The following is a 27,167-nucleotide window of genomic DNA, read 5'->3' as shown; positions in this document are numbered from 1 at the left end:
CAGGTTGATTGATTAAATAAGCACATGGAGATATGTGGAGAAACTGACAAAACACTATGTACTCCCAATATACCAATATGCCAATAAAGTTAAATAAATTTAACTTTATTTTTAAATAGATTTAAATATTCACCTGTATAGGAAATACATAGAGATTCCTGCCCCTACAAAAGTTATACAGTTATACAGTATAACTTTCCAGACAAAGTAAAATAAAATTACGTTGAATTTTAGTGAAAATAAATATTCTCAGAAATTTTGTAAAGCACAGTCTGCACATATTCTTTCCAGAATAAAAAAGTATCTTTTCTCCTCACATACAGTTCATTTACCAGGTCCAGTTTGCATTTTTAGATAGAACATAAGAACATAAAGGACATAAAGAATGTCCTTTTACATACATTCATTCATTAAAAAAAAATTATGAAATGCCTACTACACCATCTCTACTGTTGCAGGTGCTGGGAATTCAATGTTGAAAAAAAAAATAGTACCTGCTTGCTCTCTCTCTCTCTTTTTTTTCTCTCTCTCTTTCCCTGTATGTGTATGCATGTGTGTGTGTATGTGTGTGTATATATATTATATATATATGTAATATGTAATGTGTAGATATATTATATATATGTAATATATTATATATATACACATAAGTATAGTATATATATGTATATATGTATGTAGTATAATATATTATATATATACACATAAGTATAGTATATATATGTAATATGTAATGTGTATATATATTATATATATATGTGATATATATATATAATATATATACACATAAGTATAGACAGAGATAAAGATGTATAGATAGATACCTACAGTGGCTTTTACTGAATTCCCAAAATATAAGATAAAATTACATAACAGTGAATTAGTCATGAAGAAATTTGAAGGTATTATGAAGAGAAAACAAAAGCTTTTGTCCTATGTGAACATTAGCATTCTTCTATGTGATTTCTCTTCTTCAGATGATGCTGAGGTGGAGGAGACCCCTGGGTCATTTGAGGTATCTTCAGCAAGAACAAAATGCATATCCAGTAGAAATTGGTGAATATATATTCAATAATTTCTATAATTGTAATCATGCTGGCCCCACAAAATAGGTCCAGTTGACCACCAACATCTGATGTAATACAGCCAATAATGAAATCGAATAAATAATGTGTCTTTTATAAAAGGCACATCAAACATTACTAGAGTTTAAATTATTTGAAGCTAATAGATTAACCACAGTTGATATTATATGAAAATGAATTAGTTGTATTATGTTAAGATTGGTATGAAGTAATAGAAATTAATGATATCTTAAAATAATATTTATGTAAATCATCTCAAAAAGGAGAGAGTTACAGAGAAAGAATTAACCAACTGATGACTTAGAGAGAGAGAGAGAGAGAGAGAGAAAGCAATTATAAAATCTGTTTCCAAAAATACAACTCAAAGATTTTGGAAGATAATAAATTGAGGCAAATCAATAAAACATCCTAGACAATTACAAATTCATTTCCATGTGCTAAATGAACAGAAATGTAACATTCAGGTGACTAATTGAATGATGATGTTTTCCAGAAACAATTTGTGAAGCAGTTTGTGAATTCTAGCGTCCAAACTATTTCTTTTTAAGCACTTGTAATATTTCATCTAACTAAAATATGTTAACACAGTATTGCCTTCTCTTTAAGAAATTTTTAAAATCTATATTTGTCTTTATTGATTGTGCTTAGTTGTAGTAAAATGTAACACAAAATTTGCCATATTAATAGATTTTAAGCATGTAGTTCTGTGGCACTACGTACATTCCCACTGTAGTGCAGCCATCACCAACGTCCGTCTCCAGAACTTTTTTATCCCCCCAACTTAAACCCTGTACCCATTAAAAAATCTCTCCAGTCTCCCATTCCCCCCAGCCCCTGGCAACCACCATCCAACTTTTTGTCTCTGAATTTGACTACTGTAGCACTGACTTCTTTTTTTTAAATTATTTTTTAAAATGTTTATTAAAATTTTTTTATGTTTATGTTTATTATTTTAATAATAATAATGAGTGAGGGAGGAGTAGAGGGAGAAGGAGACACAGAATCTCAGGTTCCAGGCTCTGAGCTGTCAGCACAGAGTCTTATGCGGGGCTCAAACCCATGAACTGCGAGATCATGACCTGAGCTGAAGTCAGTCTCTTAACTGACTGAGCCACTCAGGTGCCCCTGTAGCACTGACTTCTTAAATAGATTACATTATTAATCTTTTTCTCATTGCCTTGGACCATTCTTAGAATCATGCTATTTTTTTTTTACAGTTTGGTAGTGAAATATAAGTTGCCTCTAGACCTTTGAGAAATTTGTATATTTCCTCCCCATTTAGGGTCTTAGCTGCCCATGTGTGATTGCTGTTATTTTGCCTGATTGATACTCTCTACTGTCTCCTACATAACTTCCTGTAAATATGCAATAAGATCTACAAAATCAGCAATTAAATTTGTTAAGGACATGAACAGACAATGCTTGTAACTTAAAGATTGAATTTTACTTGAGTGTTGATTCATGGGGGCACATGTACCCCAATGTTTATAGCAGCACTATCAACAATAGCCAAATTATGGAAGGAGCTCAAATGTCCATCACTTCATGAATGGATAAAGAAGAAGTGGTACATATATACAATGGAATACTACTTGGCAATGAAAAAGAATGAAATCTTGCTATTTGCAACAAGGTGGACGGAACTGGAGGGTATTACACTAAGTGATATAAGTCAGTCAGCAAAAGACAGATATCATACATTTTCACTCATAGGTGAAAGTTGAGAAATGTCACAGAAGATCATGGGGGAAGGGAAAGAAAAAAATATATACTTACAAACAGAGAGGGAAGCCAGCCATAAGAGACTTTAAATACAGAGAACAAACTAAGGGTGGAAGAGAGTGGGGTGGCAGAGGGATGGGCAGGACAATCGGTGGTGGGCACTGAGGAAGGCACTTGTTGGGATGAGCACTGGGTATTTTGAGTGAGTGGTGAATCACAGGAATCTACTCCCGAAGCCAAGAGCGCACCATGTACACTGTATGTTAGCTAACTTGACAATAAATTATATAATAAATAAATAAATAATAAATTGGAAGTACAAAAAGATTAAATTCTACTCGCTCAGTCTCTTCGCTCCAGTCTGAGTGGAGTTCTGTGTGGATGTCTGAGATGCTTATCTACTCAGAAGCAGGATTGCTGGAACACTCTATAAGTCAGTTGCTTGGCGGGGAGGAGTGCCCGGTGTCTGAAAGGAAAGCAAGATGCTGAGTTCGAATATGAATGTCAGCCTTTCTTGGTGAAACCCAGTGTGAGGTTTACTGGAGGTGTGTCTAGGGAGAGAGAAAGTGTCAGATTTAAATGACAGACGAAAGGGGCGCCTGGGTGGCTCAGTCGGTTAGGCATCCGGCTTCTGCTCAGGTCATGATCTCACGGTCCGTGAGTTCAAGCCCTGCGTCGGGCTTTGTGCTGACAGCTCAGAGCCTGGAGCCTGTTTCAGATTCTGTGTCTCCCTCTCTCTCTGCCCCTCCCCTGTTCACGCTCTGTCTCTCCCTGTCTCAAAAATAAATAAACATTAAAAAAAAAAATTTAAATGACAGACGAAGACTAGCACTATCACTTCTCCATTGAGAAGCTAAAACCTTAAGTACAAAAGGAAAAAAAAAAAAAAAAAAAGAACCTGAGAGAAAATGTCTTAAAAATTGAAGAACAAGTAAATTAACACTTACCAAGTAACTCAGACACACTCACTGCCTTTTGCTGCTGAGTTATCTTATAGTATAAGTCACTGTAGTTTATTTCAATGTTCACAAGATTCTCCTGGGAATAAAAACAGAGTTAATCTGGCTCAAGATTGTCAGCATTACTTTTAATGCTTATTTGATGAAATTAATATTCATTTTTAATTCAGTTGTCACTTAATGTTGAATTAAACACAGCACTGTAATCACAATAGCTTGTTACATTTCGAAGGTACTCTTGCCATGTTGGTATTTAAGGAGAAGAATTTTTCCCCAGATCCAATAATTTTTCTATGGCTTATTCCTAAGAAAATTGGAAAAAGACATTAAATGTCAATATCTATTGAGTAGATTGGAATATTTACAAACATTTAAGTATGTGTCTGATCTGAATTCAAATCTTGTCTTTTGTTACTTGTGTGATCCTGGAGAAACCATGTGGGTTTCTGGAACCTTGGTTTCCTCATCTGTAGTGGGGATTTTAGAGTCAGGATTGGATTTGATTTGATTTGATTTATTTTTTTTAATGTTTATTTTTATTTTTGAGAGAGAGAGAGAGAGAGAGAGAGTGAGTGGGGGAGGAGCAGAAGAAAGGGAGACACAGAATCCAAAGCCAGCTGCAGGCTCTGAGCCATCAGCACAGAGCCTGGCATGGGGCTTGAACTCACGGACTGAGAGATCATGACCTCAGCCAAAGTCAGACACTGAATCGACTGAGCCACCAGGCACCCCTAGAGTTGGGATTTTAAAGCTATGTGCGGAGAAATTAAATAATGTATGTAAAGAATTGGCATAGAATCTGGTATATACTGGGTGTTCAATAAATGGCAGTCATTTATATCATTAATATATTAGGGCAAACTGTTTTCCTAGTGTCTTCTATAAATCTTTACTTGAGACCAAAGTGAATAAAAATTATTTTAAAATATCTCTTCAGATAGCCTTGGATGCCCTCACACTCTGTCCCCACCCCAGCTCAGATCTTACTTTGAACTTGAATAACATATCCAGTTGTCTCATGGTATTTTTCTTTGAATGTTCAATAGGTATTTCAAATTGAACATATTCCAAGTCAAACTCTTCACATTTCCTCCATTTATAAGGTATTAACAATACACAGCGAAATCCATAGGTAAATATTTGCTTTATCTTCAAAATATGTACAGAATCCATCTCACCTGGATTTTTCCAATAGCTTTCTGATTGGTCTTTCCACTTCCAACTTTAATGTATTTCACTGCAATATCTACATATCCTATTTCTTCACACAATAATCAAAATAATACTTCTGCAACTAACAAATCATATCACTCTTTTGCTCAAAACTCCCTAGATACTCCCCAGTATACTCTAAGTAAAACTCCTCCATGGCCCTACCTCTGTCACCCACCCACTTTGAACTTTCTCAACTCATGCCCTACCATCATTGGTCATTGCTTATACTGCTTCCTGCCATACCAACCTTCATTGTGCTCTATCCGTACATGAGGCATGCTGTTGGCTTAGAATCTTCCTCTGCATTTGATTTTCCCTCCTGCTGGAATGTTCTTTCACCATTTACCACTGAGGCTAATTCTTATATCTCCTTTAGATCAGTAGTTTTCAAAGTGTGGTCACAGACACTTAGGGGTCCCCGATATCTTTTTGGGGGGTTCATGAAGTCAAAATTATTTTCATAATAAACGAACATATCATGTGATATTTTCACTGTGATTGTTATTTCAAGGAAGCTAGCAAACTGGCAAACTATGGTTATTCAGACTATGATATTTGGTGGACATTGTCACAGAAATGAACACAATGACTTGTTGCTTCAATAGCTGATAAGATTTGTAGTTAATAATAAATTTCGAGGGGCACCTGGGTGGCTCAGTTAAGCATCCAACTTCGGCTCAGGTCATGTTTCACAGCTTGTGGGTTTGAGCCCCATGTCAGGCCCTGTGCTGACAGCTTGGAGCTTGCTTCAGATTCTGTGACTCCCTCCCTCTTGGCCCCTCCCCCATGCACCTTCTCTCTCAAAGATAAATAAACATTAAAAAAAATTAATAGAAAATAATAATATAAATTTTGAGCTTAGGTTTTAATGTGACAGAATTTTGGAGAATTTGTGTCTGCTATGATGAGCTTGACAACTCCCCAAATTTTAAAGACTTTCTGATAAATAATGATATTAAAATGAAATATATATTATATAATAAAATGGATCAATATTTGGAAGATCTGCACAACTCAGAGAATTTTTTCTTTTTTTTTTAATGCTTATTTATTTTGAGAGAGAGGGAGAGAGAGAGAGAGCATGAGCAGGAAAGGGACAGAGAAAGAGGAAGAGACAGCATCCCAAGTAGGCCCTGTGCTGTCAGCATGGTGCCCAATGAGGGGCTCGATCCCACGAACTGTGAGATCATGATCTGAGCTGAAATCAAGACTCTGATGCTTCACTAACTGAGCCACCCAGGCGCCCCTAGAAGTTTTCTAATGACCAAGAAATAACGTTCAAAATCATTCGTGGATGAAAGATCCATTGAAAGTACAAGACCAAGAGATATTAATATATTTAAGTACAAAAACTTCATTGAGATGTTTTGATATATCACGACTTTCAAATGGCAGCTTTCCAGTGCCATCCTTGCCTCTTCCAATCCCATAAGAGATAAACTGATAGGAAAGCCCATGCACTTTCTCCTTTGGTAACTGGAAAAGTTCAAACCCTTGGGATTTCTAAGCCAAGTCTGAATTCATAACCACATTGCAAGGCAAAGGTGGCTGCCTCTCCTTGTTCTCTCAAGCCAACAGAGGATCTGCTTGGGAGACCCCAGGGACTTCCCAGAAAGTCTCATTATATGACTATGAATTTTTTCATACTCCCTTGAGGCGAGTGTGACATCATGGGTCCCAACATCCAAATCAGATTTTGAGTAGAGAGTTAATTCCACTCCCCATGGGGCAACCACAAGATGCATATTATAATGAACATGTAAGAAACTTCACTTGTTGAGCTCTGATGTGTTATCAAAGAAAAGTGTCACATATCCCCAAAAGCTATTAAAATATGCCTGTCTTTCCCAACTACATATCTGTTTGACCTAAGGTTTTCTTCACAGTCATCAACCAAAGTAACATAAACCAACAGATTAAATGCAAAAACGAAAATCTAGCTGGCTTCTATTAAGCTAGAGACTGAAGAAATTTACAATATTCTAAAACAATACTACTCTTCTTCCTAAATTATATATTTCTGAAAATAGTTATTGTTTATAAAAATCTTTTAGCTAATGTTGCCATAGAGTAATTTATTATTACTGTTTCAAATGAATTAATAAATAACATTTTTATAGTTTAAATTTTCAATATGACAAATATTTATACAACTCACACAAATAAAAGCTCATTGGACTCTTCAGTAACTTCTAAGAATGCAAAGGGACCTTGAGATCAAAAAGTTCGAGAACCACTGCTTTAGATCTTTGCTCAACTGCCACCTTCTCAGGAAGATCTTACTTTATTTCAATCCTCAACCCTAAGAACAACTCTTCCTGACTCTGGCTTCCTCGGGCCCTTTTTCTGCTTCCTTTCTCTCCACAGCACTTAGCACCATCTGATATGACTATATATATTTATTGTTCATCTTCACCCCAGTGGGAATAAGTGCAACAAGTCAGGGTTTTTGTCTTTTGTTCAGTGAGGTAAACTTAATGCCTAGAACACCTCAAATCCTGACACAGAGTAGGTGCTCAGTACATATTTGTAAAATGAAGAAATAGGGAACAAATTGAAGATGAAACCAATGAAGGAAGGGGTAAAATATTAACCTGTCTGTTTATAAGCTGAGGTGGAAACCAACCACCTGACGATTTTTCAGATGGCAACAATAAGAATGAATCCTATTAGCAATGTTTCTTGGAATTACGTGGTGTTTTCTCATATATCTAAGGAACATGGCTGTAAATCACTCTCCTAATTGTTCACAGTTAGAAATCAATATTCCTAAGTACACTTACTTCAAAATATATCATTAATATGTTTACTTAATTTCCACTGGTTTAACCCAGGGTGACAGGAGAATGTATTTTATTTAAGTTGATAATCAGGAGGTACTGCCATATTTACAAATAATAAAACAGCTGCCAAAGTGAAGGAAATAATAAAGTCTTGGAAGTCCAGTAATTTTAGCAATACTGCAATCTTTTTGCTCTCCATTGTGCTCTTAATTTGCATGTACACTGATAATATTGTTTAATTTCCTAAGCACAAACCTCATAACTGTTTCCAATCATTATCCATCTGTGTTTTTGAGAGAAGATAAATTCATCCCTTACAAAATAGTGTGACATTTATTCTACTTCTCGCAGGCCTGTGCCTTGCTTGCCTAGTAATTTGGCTCTCATTGAATCTATGCTTCATGAAGATAATGAAATTGTTTGGGATTTAAGTCCAAGAATATTTGTTTGTGTCGGGGAGGCACAATTATAACATACTTGGATTTTAATAACAGTAAGGAGATCAACATAAAAAATGAGAGTATATTGCGTTTACAAAACACTAAATAAGGACTTCCAGTTGCTTGAGTACGAGTGCTGTATTAAGGGGAATGAATTAGTTTTGCATAAAACAATTTCATACAATTTTTACTTGAAAAATTGTCAAATTAAAACAGAACAATTCACAAATTTCATTTATTTTGCTAATGGAATTGGCCTAGATTCAGCCAAAATTTATCTTTATATTCACTTGCAAACTGCCTACCTTAGTCAAGCTAAGCTTCCTATCATCTTTCTAATGGGGTTTGGCAGCTGCCACATGAGGCCCTGGATTGGTCATAGTCTGAGGTTGGCTTGTGTGCACGGAAGAAACACAGACAAGTCTTCATGTATGTTGGAAGTTGCTTTGTTTCAAATCTTACCGCGGCTAAGATTTCACATCTGCTCTCCTGGCATTTGTGTTTTCTGATTTATTACTCTTTGATTTCTGGTACCTGTGCCCAAGCCAGTTTCCTAATTATATGTGTGGTTTCTAACCACCAGCTCCATCTATGATTTGGACACCCTGCATTCCGCTGCCTCAGTTCAGCGACTCGCCCTATTCCTCGCAGTAATGGCCTCAACTCTTCACAGCCATGTGAGGTCCTCACATATCCATTGTGTGATAAGATTAATTGGAAAGAAATTTATAATAATCTAAGTTTTAGGGAAAAAAACCTCTCAATGTTCTCTAGGATCATCTTCGTTATACATGGGTTCTTTTCTGATTCACTGATATGTCTCCAAAATCATGCCTACATTCTTTGCATATTAAATAATGATGAAACTCGGGAGATCTCTAGCAGCCAAAAGTCACACAAAGTACTCTTCTTGGTCATATTTTAGCATAACAGAAATAATACCATATATAAATCACTTTCACATATTAAAATGGAATACAAAGAGACATCTGTACTGGATACAAAACCATTAACAGAGATCATTGCAAATTTTCTAGCCTTTTCTTCTTCTTATCTGCTAAGTATTTGAAATCATACCTTATGAACCCTGTCTTGATGAAAGTACTTTCTCTTTCTGATTTAAAAATGTTTTAAATGTTTCTATTTAATTTCTGAGAGAGAGAGAGAGAGAGAGAGAGCGAGCGTGAGCGGGGGAGGGGCAGAGAGGGAGAGAGACACAGAATCCGAAGCAGGCTCCAGGCTCTGAGCTGTCACCATAGAGCCTGATGTGGGGCTCAAGCCCACAAACTGTGAGATCATGACTTGAGCCAAAGTCAGACCCTTAATCAACCCAGCCAGCCAGTTGCCCCGCTTTCTGATTTTTAAAGATCACTTTATTGTTTGGGTATTTACATGGGGAGAGTATTTTATTTATTTCATTAAAATAAATACCAGGATAGCACTGGATTCAAAACATGCTTTTACTGTTAGATACCCGGCTGTGCAAAAGTAAATCAGCTTTTAATTAGTTAATATATTTTAATTATATTAAATGAAATTGCAAACACCAATGTACTATATTGCTGTTTCAGGTGCTCAACTTAAAAATATAAACACGAAACAAAGAGAAATGTTAAGGCTGCTCCCTGATTTTAAAAGAGTTCTCCATGAAGTTTGACTTGCAATTTCTAATGGTGTAGCAGAAAGAGACCTAATTTAATCCTCAGTTAATGAAACTTGGAAGTATATATCTTTATGGAAAAATACAAGGAATCTGTGGTCACAAGTCTTGGGCATAAGTTCTTTCTGTGCCACTGACTACCTTTATAGGACATTTACATGAGATACAGTGTGCTTCAGTTTCCTTACCTGTAAAATGAGAACAATAATTTGTGTTCCATCAACCTTACAGTTATTAAAACAAACTATGTGATATGCAGGTAAGGAGTTTTCACACTTTAATTTTTTTAACGTTTATTTATTTTTGAGACAGAGAGAGACAGAGAGTGAGCAGGGAAGGGGCAGAAAGAGCAGGAGACACAGAATCTAAAGCAGGATCCAGGCTCTGAGCTGTCAGAACAGAGCCTGATGCAGGGCTTGAACTCACAAATCGTGAGATCATGACCTGAGTCGAAGTCGGACACCCAACTGACCGAGCCACCCAGGTGTCCTGGAGGTTTTCATACTTTAAAGCATCAACTAATATTAGTCAGTACTATTATTTTCTCCAGTTGGGTCAACAAGGGTGAGATCATGAGCAAATTACTCAAGCAGGCCTCATTTTAGTTTTCACACAATTAAAGGATTCAAGGGCATGACCTTATGTACTTTTAAAATTCTAGGTTTTCATTGTTAGTTGAGTGACATAAGTCTTTGCCTCCTTTGATTGATCAGAATTTTGTTTTCTCGGCTTTTAAGAGTTTTGAGTAAACAAAATATTCGTGCTGATTTCAAGGAATTTACAAGACTAAAAAAGATTACCTGATATATTCCTGACTTTGATTTAACTTCTTGGAAAGATATTTCAAAGGTTTTTGACTTGGAAAAGTAGAATAAGAAATAGTAGCAGGGTATTCTGTTTCTTCACAAGGAACAGGGCAGCTAGAATTATGTTTTCCCATTGTACATGATTCCTTAACTTTAATGTAGTCTGAAATGAAAATCAGGACAGGATATTGAGAAAAGGGGATCATTTCACAGTTGGGAGGAAAGAGCTTTTTAAAATTTTATCATTTGATTTTCAATGCTAAAAACGTGGTTAACAATTTCTATCATCACTGTCTTAACAAATGGTGTTTATATTTTATATTTTAACATAAATACAGCGAAGGAGAAAGAATATGAAACATAGGAATTATTATCTTTTAAATTCATTGAGTCACTGGCTTCTGACCTTTGTGAGAAATGAGAAGTTTTTTCTAGAAATTCTTTGGGTTTATCTCCATAAAATAGTATGCATTTGGACAGGAGAAAGATGGAAAGTTGTTTGTGTGACCTTATATCACTTTGAGAGGAACTTTGAAATATAGTCCTGAAAGCCAATGACTCAGGTTTAAAGTAAACTTATCCTGCGGTTTATCTCAAGTTCTAACAGCGTAAAATACATGGCTGGGTGTTCAGATTATCTTGTAGCTGTGGACCTAGTGACTTCTTACTCAACCACCGAGGTTCTCTGTCCTCTGTCTTGTCTTGACTTCTGTAGAGCAATCAAGCTATCGATGCAAATGTATCCTTGAAAAATCCCCTGCAGGAGGTGGTATTTGTCTCCAGCTTTCCTTTGGACCACATCCTGGTACCCAATCTCTCTGCTCCTCACTCTGGGTAAATATTCCTTTCTTGTTCTTCCCTGTAGTTTTGCTACCGAAACTCTTTGTTCTTGTGAATGCTTTGTTTACCAAGACTCCCTGATTAATGGCAAACTTTGGGTTTCTTCTCCGGAATCTAAGTATGATACTTCTTCAGGGCATGACTTTTGCTTGCTTTCTCTAGTTCTTTATTCTGGTAATAAACACCATCCTTTCCTTCAACTCACACAAACACATCCACTCACACACACATGCTGTCATAAGCACACATTTTTCTGTGTAACCCATTATCACTCCACACTCCCTGAAGGACTGCATGCATGATTTATTTCCCCAAACTTTCTCTCCAGCCTCCATCAGGGATAGGAAATCATAAGAAATTTGACAACGTAACTCCTAACTCCACTGGTCAATAATCTGACTTCTACATATTCAGCTTGAAAGATATTAAAAAATACATCAGGTTCCTTCTACCCGTACCCATTCCATGAACTATTTTACAACAATGGAAAAGAAACTTCTCATTCTATTCGTGGTGTCCTGGAGATATTTCCACAATGGGATAGAACAGCAAGTTTTATAGAATATTATTCTATTTTAATTTTAAAAAACAATGATTTACCATCATAAATATGAACCTATTTATGTGGAAAAAAATAAAAGTAGAATATACTAGAGTATTAACATTGGTTCGGAGTTAAGATAAATAATATTAAAGTAAAAAAATATTGCTTAAAAAGAAGTTGTACCCAGTAAAGGTGGCGTGTATGGTATTGGTCTCATTTGCATAAAAATTTATATAAGCATTTACATATAATGCGGTGTATAACTAAATGAATAAATGAGAGGATGGTCACCTAAATAATGGTAATAATTCTCAGAGTGAGGCCACTTGTACTGATCTCCGCAAGATTTTTCTCTGTTCTGTAATGTTGGAACTAGTTACAACAAGCATGCTTTATTTATATAATAAGAAAAAAAAAAAAAAGCAAGGCTATTTTGATTATACAAAACTATAAAATTGAAAAAACACAAAATTTGGAAATAAAAATCACGCGGTGCCTGGGTGGCTCCGTCAGTCAAGCATCTGTCTCTTGATCTCAATTCAGGTCAGGATCTCACAATTCATGAGATAGAGCCCCACGTTGGGCTCTGCACTGACAGCACAGAGCCTGCTTGGGATTCTCTATCTCTCTCCTTACCTCTCCCCTGCTCATACTCCCTCTGTCTCTCAAAATAAATACACTTTAAAAAAAATACACTTTTTTTTAAAGAAAACAAATAAGAATCAAAGCTTTCTGCTGTGACTTTGTCACTGAATGTCTGTTTTTCATAAGAATTTTTTAATGTCTATTTATTTTTGAGACAGAGAGAGACAGAGCATGAATGGGGGGAGGGTCAGAGAGAGAGGGAGACAGAGAATCTGAAGCAGGCTCCAGGCCCTGAGCTGTCAGCACAGAGCCTGACATGGGGATTGAACCCACACACCGTGAGATCATGACCTGAGCTTAAGTCTGACACTTAACCCACTGAGCCACCCAGGTGCCCAGGTCAATGAATATCTTTAATTCAGGTGCATCTTGAATTCAGAGGGTTTTGTTTTGTTTTACTGTCTATGTCTATATAAGCTACTGTTCCTAATTCTAAAAACATTGAAAAAGTTCCTCTTTACAGTCTCTATTCTGTTTCATCTCAGGACTAGCGATACTATGGTTTAACGTGTTGTATCACTCTGAGCAATTGTCATATAAATCGTGAGAATAAAGAAATAAATTAAACCACTTACCAAGTGTAGGTGAAACACAGTTGTAAAACTTTTGTAGGTCACACTCTATCCCATTTCCTTAAAAATAATAAATCTAAACATAAAGACTTTACATTTCATGAAATAAGTGACATAATGACAAAAATATATTTTATCCATCCATCTTGTGGTTTGCAAAACAGCAAGAACAACAACAAACTATGAAAACATGCTAATACTTAAGGTAAATATACATTGAAAGGAAAAATAGTAATGTTTTTGTTAATTTCCATGTTTCTCTTCATCCATCTATATCAGGCAAAATCATTTAAGTGGAGATAATGTCTTAAAACGTAGCTTTGAAGTTTAAAATTGTTCTCACACTTATCATCTCATTTGTCCCTACACTAATCCTGTGATGTGGGAATCATCATTGTTATAAATAAGAAACTAAGGTTCAGAAAGTGGTTTGTCCAAGCAGTTGCAGGGGAGCTGGGCTTGGCTCATTTTGCTCACCTTCTGTCCTGTTCCTTCTATGCATTGATTGATTGTTTGATTTTTTTTTATGGTATTGGAAGATGCATAGCATACAGTATACTTTCTTTAAAAAAAAAAAGTTTTTATCTAAGTTCCAGTTAGTTAACCTGCAATGTAATATTAGTTTCCGGTGTACAATTTAGTGACTGAACACTTCCATATTTACATATGCTTTAAACTTACCTGTAATTACAATACTTACATGTGCTTTAAACATACATATACACACTGACACACCTGGTATGTTGCCTTTCTAGCGGTAGTATGGGGCAGGTAAGGACTAATATTGTTAATCATTGGCTGTGGACCTTGCGAGAAATTGTAAAATCAATATGTAGCAGAGCTGGGATTAATTCCAGGCTGATTCTAAAACTTTAGTCATTGCACCTTAACATCGCTAATTGACTACTGCCGTAACCCCATGCGGTCTCTGGGGTTAGCCTCAATGTTTAGTCAAGGATCTTGAAAATAACCAAAAGGGATTGTCCACTTATAATTTGCAGATACATTTGGCTAACTATGAGGAAGTGCTCTTTGTAAAGGAAATGAAAGAAATACAAAAAATAAATCTACTTTCAGCATTAAATTGATAAAGAAGCCTGTCTTTCCCAAAGTATGCGGGGCTTCTTCAAATGCTGTTTTTCTCATTGCAAAGAGCAATGCCGTTTTGGAAACAATCCATATCTGAAAAACTGATTTTGGGGATTGGCTCTGCAAGTTGTTGGTAGAGGTACTTTCGCTGCTTCATTTAACGTCTCTATATTTTTAACGTCCTCGTCTATGTTCTCACGTAGATGGATATGTGAGGATCAAACCAAATAAGATACCATTTTGGAAGCACGTGGGATATGCAAAAGTTTGCACAAATGCCATGCTTTGTATTTTATATTTCACTTTGTCTAGCTCCTAATTACATATTTGTAATTAACTTACAAAATTACATATTTATAATCCAGTTTCTAACTTGTAAGAAGTAATACATTTTTAAATTATAAACATTATGGTTCATCCATCAGTTCAGATTTTTTTTTTCCCCAGAAACTTTGGAAAGATAATTAGGAATGATGGATCAGATCCAGCATTAGCAGTTTTACAGAATGGCAGTTTTTGAGGGGCCAGAGGCCAATGATCAGAATGCTCGAAAGAAGGAAGTGATGATTCTCAAAATTCCTAAGAAGTTTGCCAAGTAGAAACCATTGTTAATAAGAGCAGAGTTAGTAGTATATCCAGTGTGTGTGTGTGTGTGTGTGTGTGTGTGTGTGTGTGTGTGTGCGCGCGCGCGCGGGAGATGGGCCATAGCAGCAAATTTAAAGGGCCAAACTGGTATTGCCTTTAATGCACTCTACACTTCTTCATAAATTTGCCGGAGAAGGGGGATGAGGCAAATCTGAATAAAAATAACCAGTGTTTATATAGAGTGTATTCTGTGTCAGGTGGGTTTCAAGCTACTTACATGCTCCTTTCATCCTTATGACAATCCCATGAGCTAGGATACTATTATTATTCTTCCCAGCTTATAGGAGGTACAGAGAGGTTTAGTTGAAGGTCACATAGAGGAGAAATTGTGTAGCTGAAATGAACAGCCTGGGTCAGAGTCTAGCTCTTATCCACCCTGCCCTACTGCATCCTTCGGGGCTTGCTTCCAATATCCATGACTTTGGAAATGTTCCAAATTCTATGCAAAGGGAGCCTCGGTTGTTTTTCTAACCAGAAAGAAAAGAATTCCCCAATGATGAAATATTTGGGGTTAAGATTTATATAGATGATCTAATTTTGCTTTCAAACTGAGAAAACTGTGATGATCGGTTTTAGATATTTAAGAGCACCCAGACTTACATGCTCAAAAGAAGAATTGGGGCCTCGTTCAATTTTCTTTTCTTTTCCAGAAATCTCCACTATGACTCCGGGATTTAAAATCTGTCAGTGGAGGTTGTATTTGTTAAATGGATGACTTTTCTGGCATAGAATTTCATAAGAATGGAAAACAATTTTCTGATACGTTCATTTCCTGTGACTCAAATTAAGTAGGAAAAATTAAATAAGGGAAATTTGTCATTCTTTATTTACCAGGAAGCAGAAAAGGTAAACACCCACATTGCTCTTGTATGTGCTGAGCCATGCATTCCTTCAAGCAACCAGAAGTGCTGTAGGTACTAAAATTCTGCAGCTTGATGTTAGGGTTGCATTCTCCCCAGGGGTATTCTTGATGGACTGTCTTGAGATAAAATAAATACCTAGCTCAGGAAGTTTATCTGAGTCTCCATACATCTCCATTCCAAGAAGAGAAGCTAATATACATTTTTACTTTTTTTCTCAGATCTCTTTGATTCTTTTTTTTTTTAATTGACTACATTTGCCTATTTTGCCTGCTCTATTAACGTGAAAATCCCTGAAGGTAGATATAACAGGGGTCCTTTCACACATATCCCAAATGCTCTGTACCTGTAGTGAATTAATAAAATCAGACAGACTGCTCTAAAAATTAACTCATATAAGAAAAATAGTATCATTTATGGAAATAATATGTTAGCATATTAATCAGTCCACCCACAAAATAGGAACCAAAATCATACACACACAAATAATCCTTTATTGAGTACTTATTTTATGCCAGGCAGTGGGTAAGTGCTTTCTTTATGTCATTTCACGTAAACCTCATAATAACCATGAAAACAGAATATTATCTTTATCAGAGAAAGGAGATGGAATTTCAGGAAGTTAATTAAGGAAATTGCAGAGCAAGAGGCTGGCCAATGGAAATCAGCCAGACATGTCTGACTCCAAAATTCCTCCTCTTCCCACTTATTTTTCTTCTTTCCAGAGCATCTCATTGAGAAAACGCACAGTTCAGCAACTTAGGAGTGTCTTCATATTTACTGATTCTTTCCATCTCTAATGGAATTTAAAATTACGTTGATTTTACCAGTTTTCCCAGCTTTCACTTATGTTGTACATGTGAATTCATTGTTTTTGCTAAATAGTTACCTCCTAGTAATGGGAAAGAATCTGAAATGAAACTCTGGAATTTCCAGAGGTCTTCTGAGAGCATGGCAGAAAAAGGTTTCTAGTGGAAGTATTATTTATGTGTATATACATTTATTACCTTACCTGATTCCCTCAGACTCTACACCTTGTGAATATTATTTACCTTGATTTGGCAGATTGTTACCTGTGCATGCATTCCCACAGGTGACGACAAGCCTAAACCATCAATCTGGGGCACCTTCTGTGGTGAATGGATAACAAAGATGATTCCAGCATAAACAAAACCAAGGGTTTGTTCATAAGTGAATTCCACCTGAAACAAACAACAATTTCCCCAAGTTACAAATTGATATCAATTCTACAAAAGCTTAAGAATTAGTTATACTATCTCATGATAGCATTTGACTTACTTAAAATCAACCATTTCATATCACTGTTCAATTTTTATATAAAAACTGAAAATTAAACACCTCTAAGATACTTTTCATGGTTGAATCACATGTCAAGGTGTCAAGAGTTTCCATAAATTACTTTTCACCTTAGATGAATGCCACAGTACATATCATGACTGTTAATCATCTGATTTCCTGGAGGCCCTCTCTTCACCTTGTTGCCTTTTAGTTGCTTCTTCCTTGGCTGTTCTCTTCGCTTCATTGGTTTTAGAAAATCATTTGGCTCCTTTCGTCTCTTTGCAATTAAAATCTCTGGCCTTCTTTAAAATTGAAATTCATTTCCTCCTAAGAGTGAAGACTTACACTATTTCTTTAACATCATGCTCTTCTATAAATCCTATGCCAGATGAAAAAAAACGAAGAAACTTCTGGTGATTTTGTTATTAAAGATCTTCCTTGACGTACAATGAGATTACATCCTGATAAAGCCATTGTAAGGTGAAAATACCATAAATCAAAAATGCATTTAATACTCCTAACTTACTGAGCATCATAGTTTAGCCTCGCCTACCTTAAACATGCTTAGAGCACTCACTTTAGTCCACAGCTGGGCAAAATAATTAACTCAAAGCTCTTTTTAATAATAAAATGTTGAGTATCTCATGTAGTTGACAGAATATGGAACTGAACATGAGAAACAGAATGGTTGTATGGGTGCAGAATGGTTGTAAGCATATCAGTTATTTATGCTGGTGATTGCGTAGCTGTCTGGGAGCTACTGCCACCCAGCATCACGAGACACTGTCACACCACATATCATTTGCCCAAGAACAGGTCCAAATTCAAACTTCGAAGTGTGACTTTGACTGAATGTGTATCACTTTGCACCATTGTAAAGCTGAAAAATTGCAAGTGGAGACATTGTGAAGTCAGAGACTGTCTGTAGTTGTAATTTCAGGTTATAAGGAGAAAGAATGGGCTTGGGGATACGATGATTTTTCCTGTGAATAGGTCGATTGTATATGTAATTACATTTAATGAGCGTGCTTAATATTCCATTTGTAACTCAGGACCCTATTTCTCCTGGGTCTGTTAGGACTCTAAGAAATACTTGGTTGGCTAGTCTGGACAAGTATTTAAGAGCCATTCACTTATGGAATATTGCATTGCATCTGCAGACTTCAATTGCATCCTAAAAATATTTGGGAAATTCTAGCTTGTATAATCCACAATGTAATATTGGAACTGACCATATGGCCAGTATTGAAATCACCTAGAAGTATTTTTTTAAATTTTTTTATTGTTTATTATTTTTGAAAGAGAGAGACAGAGAGCAAGCAGGAAAGGGGCAGAGAGAGAGGGAGACACATATTCAGAAGCAGGTTCCAGGCTCTGAGCTGTCAGCACAGAGCCCAACACGGGGCTCAAACTCACAGACCGCGAGATCATGACCTGAGCGGTAGTCAGCTGCCCAACAGACTGAACCACCCACGCTCCCCTGAAATCACCTGGAAATATTAATCAAATATATGTACAAGCAAATACAGTATAAGTATATGATCAAATATATATACATGCATTATACTGTGCAGTACTGTGTTGAGCAAAAAGGATCTTGAATGAGATACAAGAGGAAGTTATGAAATATACCTTAAGAAAAATTCTTTGAAAGTAGCCAATGGCCCCATTCACTTGGATTGGAAGATAGGATAATTCAATGGGATTTGGGGAAACTAGATGTATTTCTCAACTTTGCCATTAATTGTGTGATTTCGGATACTTAATTTATCAGCATTTCAGAATCCTCATTTATAAAACCACTATAATGAAGTAGATTATCTCTAAATGTGTAATACTAGAAATAGCTGTGTAAGATAAAACTTAAGAATTAACCTTGGGTGGGAGATACACCAGGTACGCTTGAAGCTGACATCTGTTGAATTTCTTAGGTGTCTGGACATCTGCCTCTCAAGCTTAAACACTTAGACTTCTTGGATCAATTACCAATTTACAGAAGCTAGGCTTAGGCAAAATCAATTTATGCAAAATTCTTTCCATAGCAAGTATTTTTAAAATTATCCTTCAGACTATAGGTTCCATGGTTTGTTAAATACGTGTGCATGGCTTCTTTCCAAAACATATTGCCTTCTTTACATAAAAATCTTTCTAAAAATATTCTTAAAATACATAAAGTCATCTTAAATTAACTACACACATTGTGATTTAGAAACCTCTGGTTTCCTTATTTTGTGGCATAAACGTTTCTGGAGTCACAAAACTGACAGTCAGTAGTATAGCTAAAAATGTCCAGGTTAGCCTCTAAATTATGAATTTTTAATATTAGAGATCAATATTTGCATACATGGGACTCCAGTCTACATAATCAAAAATGGAAATAATATACAATTAATGGGCACAATATGACGGAGCAAAATGTTTTGATCAAGTCTTTTGATCATTCTTTTTTGTCTTGAGCCCTGGCTAGGTTTAGGAAAATTCAGTACCTGATTGAAATTGAAGAACAAGCTTAATCCTCTTCCAGAGACACTCAATTTGTTCCTTGCTCGGATATTTTCGCCATAATTAAAAGTAAAACAATTTCCATATTCAGTGAAGACATGTGCAAAGTCCTCCAATATGAAAGTGAACCAAATAGGGGCGCCTGGGTGGCTCAGTCGGTTAAGTGTCCGACTTTGGCTCAGGTCATGATATCACGATCCATGAGTTCGAGCCCCGCGTCAGGCTCTGTGCTGACAGCTCAGAGCTTGGGGCCCGTTTCAGAGTCTGTGTCTCCCTCTCTTTCTGCCCCTCCCCTGTTCATGCTCTGTCTCTCTGTCTCAAAAATAAATAAACGTTAAAAAAAAATTAAAAAAAAAAAAAGAAAATGAACCAAAGAAAATACAATCAGCTGGGTAGTTTGGTCACTTTTGAAGTTTAAATTGTTCAAACTTTTTTTTTTTTTTTTTAATCAGATGTCTAAATGAGAATGCATAAAGATCAGAAAGAATAGATAATGTGGTGACTCTGGTTTGTGCTCAATAATAGTTTTTATTTTTTTGTATGTGATTATCTAGGTGGGACATTTTAATATGTAAATAAGCAAGAAGAACTAATCAGTCTTCCATGGAATTATTAAGAGGATACTGGAGTATTAATCTATGATAATGAGAGGCTAGAGTTGCCAGGAGTCATCATGGCTCTGGGAGGGAGAACTCACACGGGAAAAAGCCAACGTGAGTCATGAGACAGAGAGAGAGGACCTAATACATGTTTACTATAAAATTTCTTGGTGACAAGTTTAAATATGTTGGTTGGTAAATAACAAGCAACAGAGAAGAACTTCTTCTCTAAATTAAGAGTACAGCAGGGCTTTATCTCTGTCAGATGTCTGTCAGGCATTTTTTTTTTCCTGTTTTCTGTGTGCTAAAGAAGGTTACCAAAAGGATACAGAATTGTGTCCCAAAATCATGAATTTATGAAATTAACTTGGAATCACCTGATAACACATGCTACAGAATTGCTGATACAAGAAACAGGATGTCAAATTGCCTTTGCTAATAGTTTTCAGGTATATCTGAAACTTTATCTTAAGTGTAGATTAATCCTATAAAGGATAAAAACAGGATGTTATGAGTGATCAGAGAAATATACATAATTTTCACAGTCAAATGCTGGTGCCTACTCATTTTCTATAGCCCCCAAGCCAAAAAAACTAAATGTTGGCTCCTTAATGATAATAAAAATGCTACCTTGGAATAAGTTACTGAAGAATGGGAAAAATTAAAATATCCCCTGGGGTGACAATTGTTTTTGTTTTGGAAAGATTATCCTTCAATAAAGGTAATCGAAGATTTCTGTTTTCTACCTTTTCTTATCTAAACTACTTAAGAAAAGAAATATGTCTCGTGTGTATTCCACACCCCTGATGTCATAATGCTCAACTAACTAAACATAATCTTTGAGCAAGTTTCAATTGATTCCCCATGAAAGTAAACTTTATCTCAGTGTGAAGCAGTACTGTGCTATAGTTTATTATATTGATGATATTGGAAGAAATATCAAACCATTACCTGTGGGCCACATGGCTTTCCAAAAAAGTCACATTCCAATAAAGTGCTATTGTTGAGATAAAGACCATTTTTTTTTTTTTACAAACTCCGTAATGCTGAAGTTTTGATAACTTGCAAAAAAATCAATAGCGTCTTTAAAGCCAGTATAATTGGACCTGATTTCCTGAAGATAGAGGACGTTGGATACAATATTCCGTAAGAAAAAAATAATACTAAATTTGGCGGTAACATCTGTTTGGAACCTATTAGTAGAAATAAAGGCAATATTTAGAAGAGCAAAAACTTTCTATTATCGAGTAGACACATCTAGGGGCCAAACATCTGGCCCCTATCAACTTCTCAGGCATATCTGCTACACTCTCCTTCATTCAGAACACATTCAAGCAAAATTGAATCCCTAAGAAGTCTTTGTCACATCCTGCAATTTACCTTGTATTTGCACATACAGTTTCATTTACCTAGAATACTTCTCAGACATTGATCTGGATACGTCCTAACGGATCTTCGAGACGCAACATGAAGAGAATAGGAACGCGAGGTCACTAAGAATATAGACTTAGGGGCTAGATTTCCCGAGTTCAAATCCCAGCTCTGTCATTGTTGTGGCTTTGTGCCGTGCCCATGTGCTTATGTTGGAACTATTTTCCAACATCTTCTTCCTTGGATTTATCTGGTTACAATCTGAGGTCATCGTAGGGTCGGAGCTTTGGTCTGGTACACACATTGTTGTAGATCTCCTGACTCAACTTGTTGGTGTGGGACAGCAGCCAGGAGCTCCCTGGCCTCCTTAAGCTTCTTCAGATCTTGGGTCAAGAAAGAGTACAACCTGGAGAAGGTGCCAGCTTATCCTGTAGGTCTCCTACACTACCAAGATCAGGGCTTGTGAAAAAGAGAGACACGCATTTCTAGTCTGTGTTTGTTTCCTTCACTTCAGGTCTATTTTCCTTTCTGACTGCTGATGTTGCTGACTTCAAGCCCAGCTGGATTAAAATTGGTCCATGTAAATTAAAATTAAGTCCATGTAGTGGACTTAATCCCCAGAATAAATCCCTTATTCTGTGTCACTCACAGGGCTTCTTTTTCTCTGATTGAGCCCTGATTGTTACAGCCACTTAATGGGATGACTTAGCCAATTTCTTCCTCTCACTGTGACTCAGTTTCTTCACTTGTAAAATTGGTGTATGTTAAAAAAAAAAAAAAAAAAAAAAACCTGTCTCAAAACGCTATTTTGATGATTAAGTTATTTTTCCTAAAAAATGTAGAAGAGTGCCTAGAATACAGTGAGAGGTAGGTAAATATGCATTAAATAAATGAATGCCTCATTTATGGTCAAAGTACTTTCCTGGCAACTAAAGCAGAAGTTATCTATTTGCCCTAACTACAATAAGGATTTTGTAACTCCCTTATTCTGGTGAGCAACTTCGACCCTGCCTTATGTATGGTTGTTTAAATGTATACTCTATATTCTTTTCAAAATGTGATTGGTATTTCATACTTTGGATATTATAAATCTTGAAACTGAACAAACATGCTCCATTCAAATTTACTGCGAGAAAGCATAGAATAAAATGTGTATCCACCCTTGGTAAGTAAGTACACAGAGCTATGTGGTGCATAGTTTGTGTGTATGTAACCACACTCTTGGACTTCCTTTATGTCCCAGATTTTATATTATATTTTATCTTCACTTTCAATTATATTTATATCCTTTTGCTTTCTCATGCAAGCCACGTGAAACCCTTTCTCGGTCAGGGTAGAACACACACAAAACAAAACATAGAAAATAGAAAACAAACCCAAGCCAATATACATCCTTTCAGAGATGAGAAACTGCTTTAATGGCCAGGTCCTAAGATAGTGTCTTACTTACCCAGCTTTGACCCTTGCAGGGCCTGTCTTAAATCCACCAGCCCAGGTTCTAGAATCCTATACATAGCCTCCTATGACTTCCTCTTCTCTTAAAAACACAGCTAACTCATGGTGGTATTCTACTAAGTGTATTAGAGCCAACAACCTTGCTTTTCTTGGTCAAAAGTATTTGTAGTGATCTTTGAGGAGTTAGCCATCTACATTTGCAGAGGATTTGGGGGAGAGTCATGGTGTTAGCCCTAACTGAGGGATGGACCTTCCACTTCCTTCAGCCTTCTGTCTCTCTGAATGATGACAGCATACCAGGGATCAGCTCCAAAGCCCTGCAATTTTGGGTCAAGAATCATTACTACTTCATATAATGTTCACCGGATTCTTTTCAAAAGGATTGTGCAGAGAAATGAAGGAATTACCACACGTGTAGGAGGTATGAATACAATAGATAAAAGGAGTACAAGGGAAGGCGTTTTAAAATAATCTTTTAAAATGTTTTGTATTACATAATAATAGTTGAGACCATGAGGGTGATTTAAGCAGATGAACTAAACTTAATGAATAAAGCCTACCAATATTTGGAACAAAGGAAGTAAAAAAAAACTGTGAGGCATATTGTTCAGCATAAAACCGAAGGGCCTTGCTGAGTTTATTTTCAACTTTAATTCAAATTTTAAAACCTTCCTGTGTCTAATCTTTCAGAAACCTTGCTTAGTTTGAGTGTACTTACTCTTTTATTTAACATACACTGGTAAGAGGCTAGCAAAAGAAAACATAATAAAAATACACTGCTTTGTTTAAACAAGTTAATAAGTGATAGCCAGTCAACGAATCTGTCCTTCTTGTGTGGATTAATGCCCTCTCACTACACATCCCCACGTTATGTGACCCAAATGTATATGCTTCATCTGATGTCCAAGTTGATGCCTGACTCAGCCCTTCACTGAATCCCACCAAAACAGATTTAAGTCCACCATGCATTAACAAGAAATGAGTCTTTTCCGGATCGTTTTATGGAGAGGAAAAAGGGGGAAGAATGTCTGCTGGTTGGATCTCCTAGGAGCCAATTTTAATATCTTATCAGATCTCTCACTAAAATAAAATCTTTGACACGTGTTCATTTTATATTTGTATAAGAGTCATGCTTTCATGGAATTAGCATTCGCCTGGTCAGGCCTGGCCTCTTATAACCTGTGCTACTGTTCAGAAACTGTGCCGAGTTTCTTAATCTTTCTAGTAAGCGGTTCCTCTTCCATCAGATGGGAGAACAGTATTTGCCTCATGAGTTTGTTGTATTAAATAAGACAATACCTGGGGATAAATTGGCACATCACCTGAACCATGCATGAAAAGTACTCAATTAGTATTACCTATTTTTATTATTCTGCTAATTTAGTAGTGATGTGGCAAACGGCGAAATATTCGGGGATTTTTAAACATTGTCTAAAATTCTCATTTAAGAAATGAGTTCTTAATGGCCTCACAAATGCTTATAATTAAGTGAATTGACTTATATTTTTTGCTTCAATTCAAGAAGTATCCTTTGTTTCAACTGGTCAGCATTTGTTTCTAAAAGGTTTCAAGTGTGGCTTATCATTAAATCATTACTTAATACATCATAGGTCCCAATCAATTAGCTGAGTTTACATCATGATATATAAAAGGCACTTATAAACATCTTCTAAGGGACTCCATTTCATTTGTAAAGTCTTAGGACACAATTACAAATTATATTATGATTATTTTACAGACTAGACACTAAGCAGGAAATTATGTATTAATCTGAGCAGCCTAACTTTAGACAAAAATTTTACAATTGTCCCATGTATAGTTGCTTTTAATATTGAGTTAGGCAATGTATATATAAAGTAATTGGCCCAGTCCCAGGGCAAAATTAGAAATATAAGAAAAACTATTGTGGGGCACCTGGGTGGCTCAGTTGGTTCAGCGTCCAACTTCGGCTCAGGTCATGATCTCACAGTTCGTGGGTTCAAGCCCCACCTCGGGCTGTGTGCTGACAGCTCAGAGCCTGGAGCCTGCTTCGGATTCTGTGTTTCCCTCTCTCTCTGCTCCTCCCCCACTCGTTCTCTGTCTCTGTCTCTGTCTCTCTCACAAATAAACATTAAACAAAAAAAATTCTTTCTCTTTCTCTATCTGCACCTCTCCCCACTTGTGATCTCTCTCTCTGCATCTGTCTCTAAAAAAAAAAAAGCTCTTGTTATTTTTATTTCCTATCAAAATAAATTAACAATGCTCTTTTGTGTGTATTACTTAGCCATCAGTTTACAAACACAAAGAATGAACTCTTACTGAAGGACAACTCAGTCTCTGGGCATCTGGCACCCTTCCTACTCCAGGGCCCAAAGCTGTTAGAAGGGGAAGAGTGATCTAGTAATTAGTAACTGGCCAACCAAAGTATTGCCAGTTGCAAGCATACCCTGAAAAATCAAAGTTTTCAGGTGTATCTGTCAACTTGTTTAATATAGATCCATTCCTTGACAATTACTGCGGTTTTACTGGAATATTCTTAGTCATTTGCGAAGACTTTAAAAGAGTTTTGGAAATAATTATTATTGCTCATGAATAGTGAAGAAACAAGGTGAAATATTCCTATGAGGAAGGTTAAAATTGGTTTACTAAATGACACACCAGCCTGAAAGACAAAGCAAACGTCTTACTTTCCTGACTGAAGTAAACCCTACAGAACTAGGGCAAGTGGCCCTTGCATTGAATACTGATCTTTAGAGAAGCATTTTAAGGAACATCAAACAAGTTTTACTGTATTTAAAAGCAAAACAAAACAAAACAAAACAAAACAAAACAAAAAACTTAGAGGCGCATGATACATAGAAACAACAACAAAAACCCAAACAAGATAAAACCAAAAAATAGATCCTAGCATACAGTGATATTTCACAACTATTTTTGTTTGACTCCTTCATAGAAATTACTTCATTCCTCCATAACAGAAACTCCATTACGTATATCCAAGTCATATCGGAGATCAAATTTCCCAAATGGGAAACATAATCTCCCTTTCCCCTGGCTAATTTCTAGCCTGTGGGAATGAAAATGGTAACTGGAGGAGTTCACTCCTTACCTTTCTCAGCATAGGCTTTTGGTTTCTCAATCTGCTTCATTCTCAATTTCAGCCTGTGGCGTCCTTGAGGTATATCCAATTTTCATTCATAACCGTGTTCATTTTGTGGCCTTTATATAAAATGCACCAATTGAGGTTGTAAAACGTGGGGGCAGTATAAATGTTTGTGTTGCTGTGTTTTGCCTCATAAAACACATAATCTGCAAACCCAAAATGCTGGCAGAACCAGCTATGAGTATTTATGGACTGACGAGAGGCCATCAGAGAGGGAAACAAAATACATAACTGGGAAATCTTTTTCTCTGAATGAAAGAGACAATCCCTACAGATATCTTTGGTTTTAGAATCACCCCTGACCAGCCTCGTTGACACTTAGGCGGTGTACCTGGAAGAAAATCTCTTTAGCTTTCGTTTCCACCTCTCTCTTTCTACCACTTTGAATCAAAACGAGGTTGAAATGAAATTTGGGGGGTAGAGAGGCCTTTTCCTGGCTGAAGTGACTTTCTTAGTAACAGAGGTAAGCTGTTTTAAACAGAAATAGTAATCAATGAAAGTAACAAAATAAAACATTAGAAAATTTCTCCTCAAGAAGTAATGATTGCTGAAAGCATACAAATTCAATAGAGCACACAGGCCAGTTATTTGTCCATATTAACATTTTTGAGAAATTATATTAAATAAGAAGTGAGAAAATACATTGTTGTGTATAAATGGCACCACCTATTGACACAACTGAGGAACTGCATGTATCACTACTCCGAGCCTTTTAGAATTTTATAACACTGATCATGAACATGGTTAGATATATTTTACATACAGTTTCTTGGAAACTCAGTACTGTAACCTGAAACTAGTGTTATATGGAGGCAAAGTAAGAAGTTTCAAAGGATGTAAATGAAAATCCTGGATACTTCCCCAACAAAGATTTCAGGAAGAGGGTCAATCTCATGGTGGATAAACTTCTCCATGAAAGATCTCTTCTTTGGGG

The 27,167-nt window shown here is 36.2% G+C and overlaps 1 protein-coding gene across 1 annotated transcript; it reads right to left on the bottom strand.

The window, feature by feature from the left end:
• Positions 1-944: 944 nt before the first annotated feature.
• Positions 945-26,219, bottom strand: ASIC5 (acid sensing ion channel subunit family member 5). Its single transcript, XM_015538380.2, is given in 11 exon segments — positions 945-1,132; positions 3,755-3,845; positions 10,652-10,833; positions 13,275-13,331; positions 15,837-15,984; positions 16,918-17,067; positions 19,651-19,776; positions 21,217-21,285; positions 21,287-21,502; positions 25,390-25,445; positions 26,180-26,219. Coding segments are annotated over 11 exon segments (1,323 nt in total).
• Between the last annotated feature and the right edge of the window lie 948 nt (positions 26,220-27,167).

The sequence above is a fragment of the Panthera tigris genome, chromosome B1 (genome assembly GCF_018350195.1).
Source record: "Panthera tigris isolate Pti1 chromosome B1, P.tigris_Pti1_mat1.1, whole genome shotgun sequence".
Taxonomy (NCBI): domain Eukaryota; kingdom Metazoa; phylum Chordata; class Mammalia; order Carnivora; family Felidae; genus Panthera; species Panthera tigris.
The sequence above is the reverse complement of the archived record's forward strand: the minus strand, read 5'-3'. Positions and strand labels throughout refer to the sequence as shown.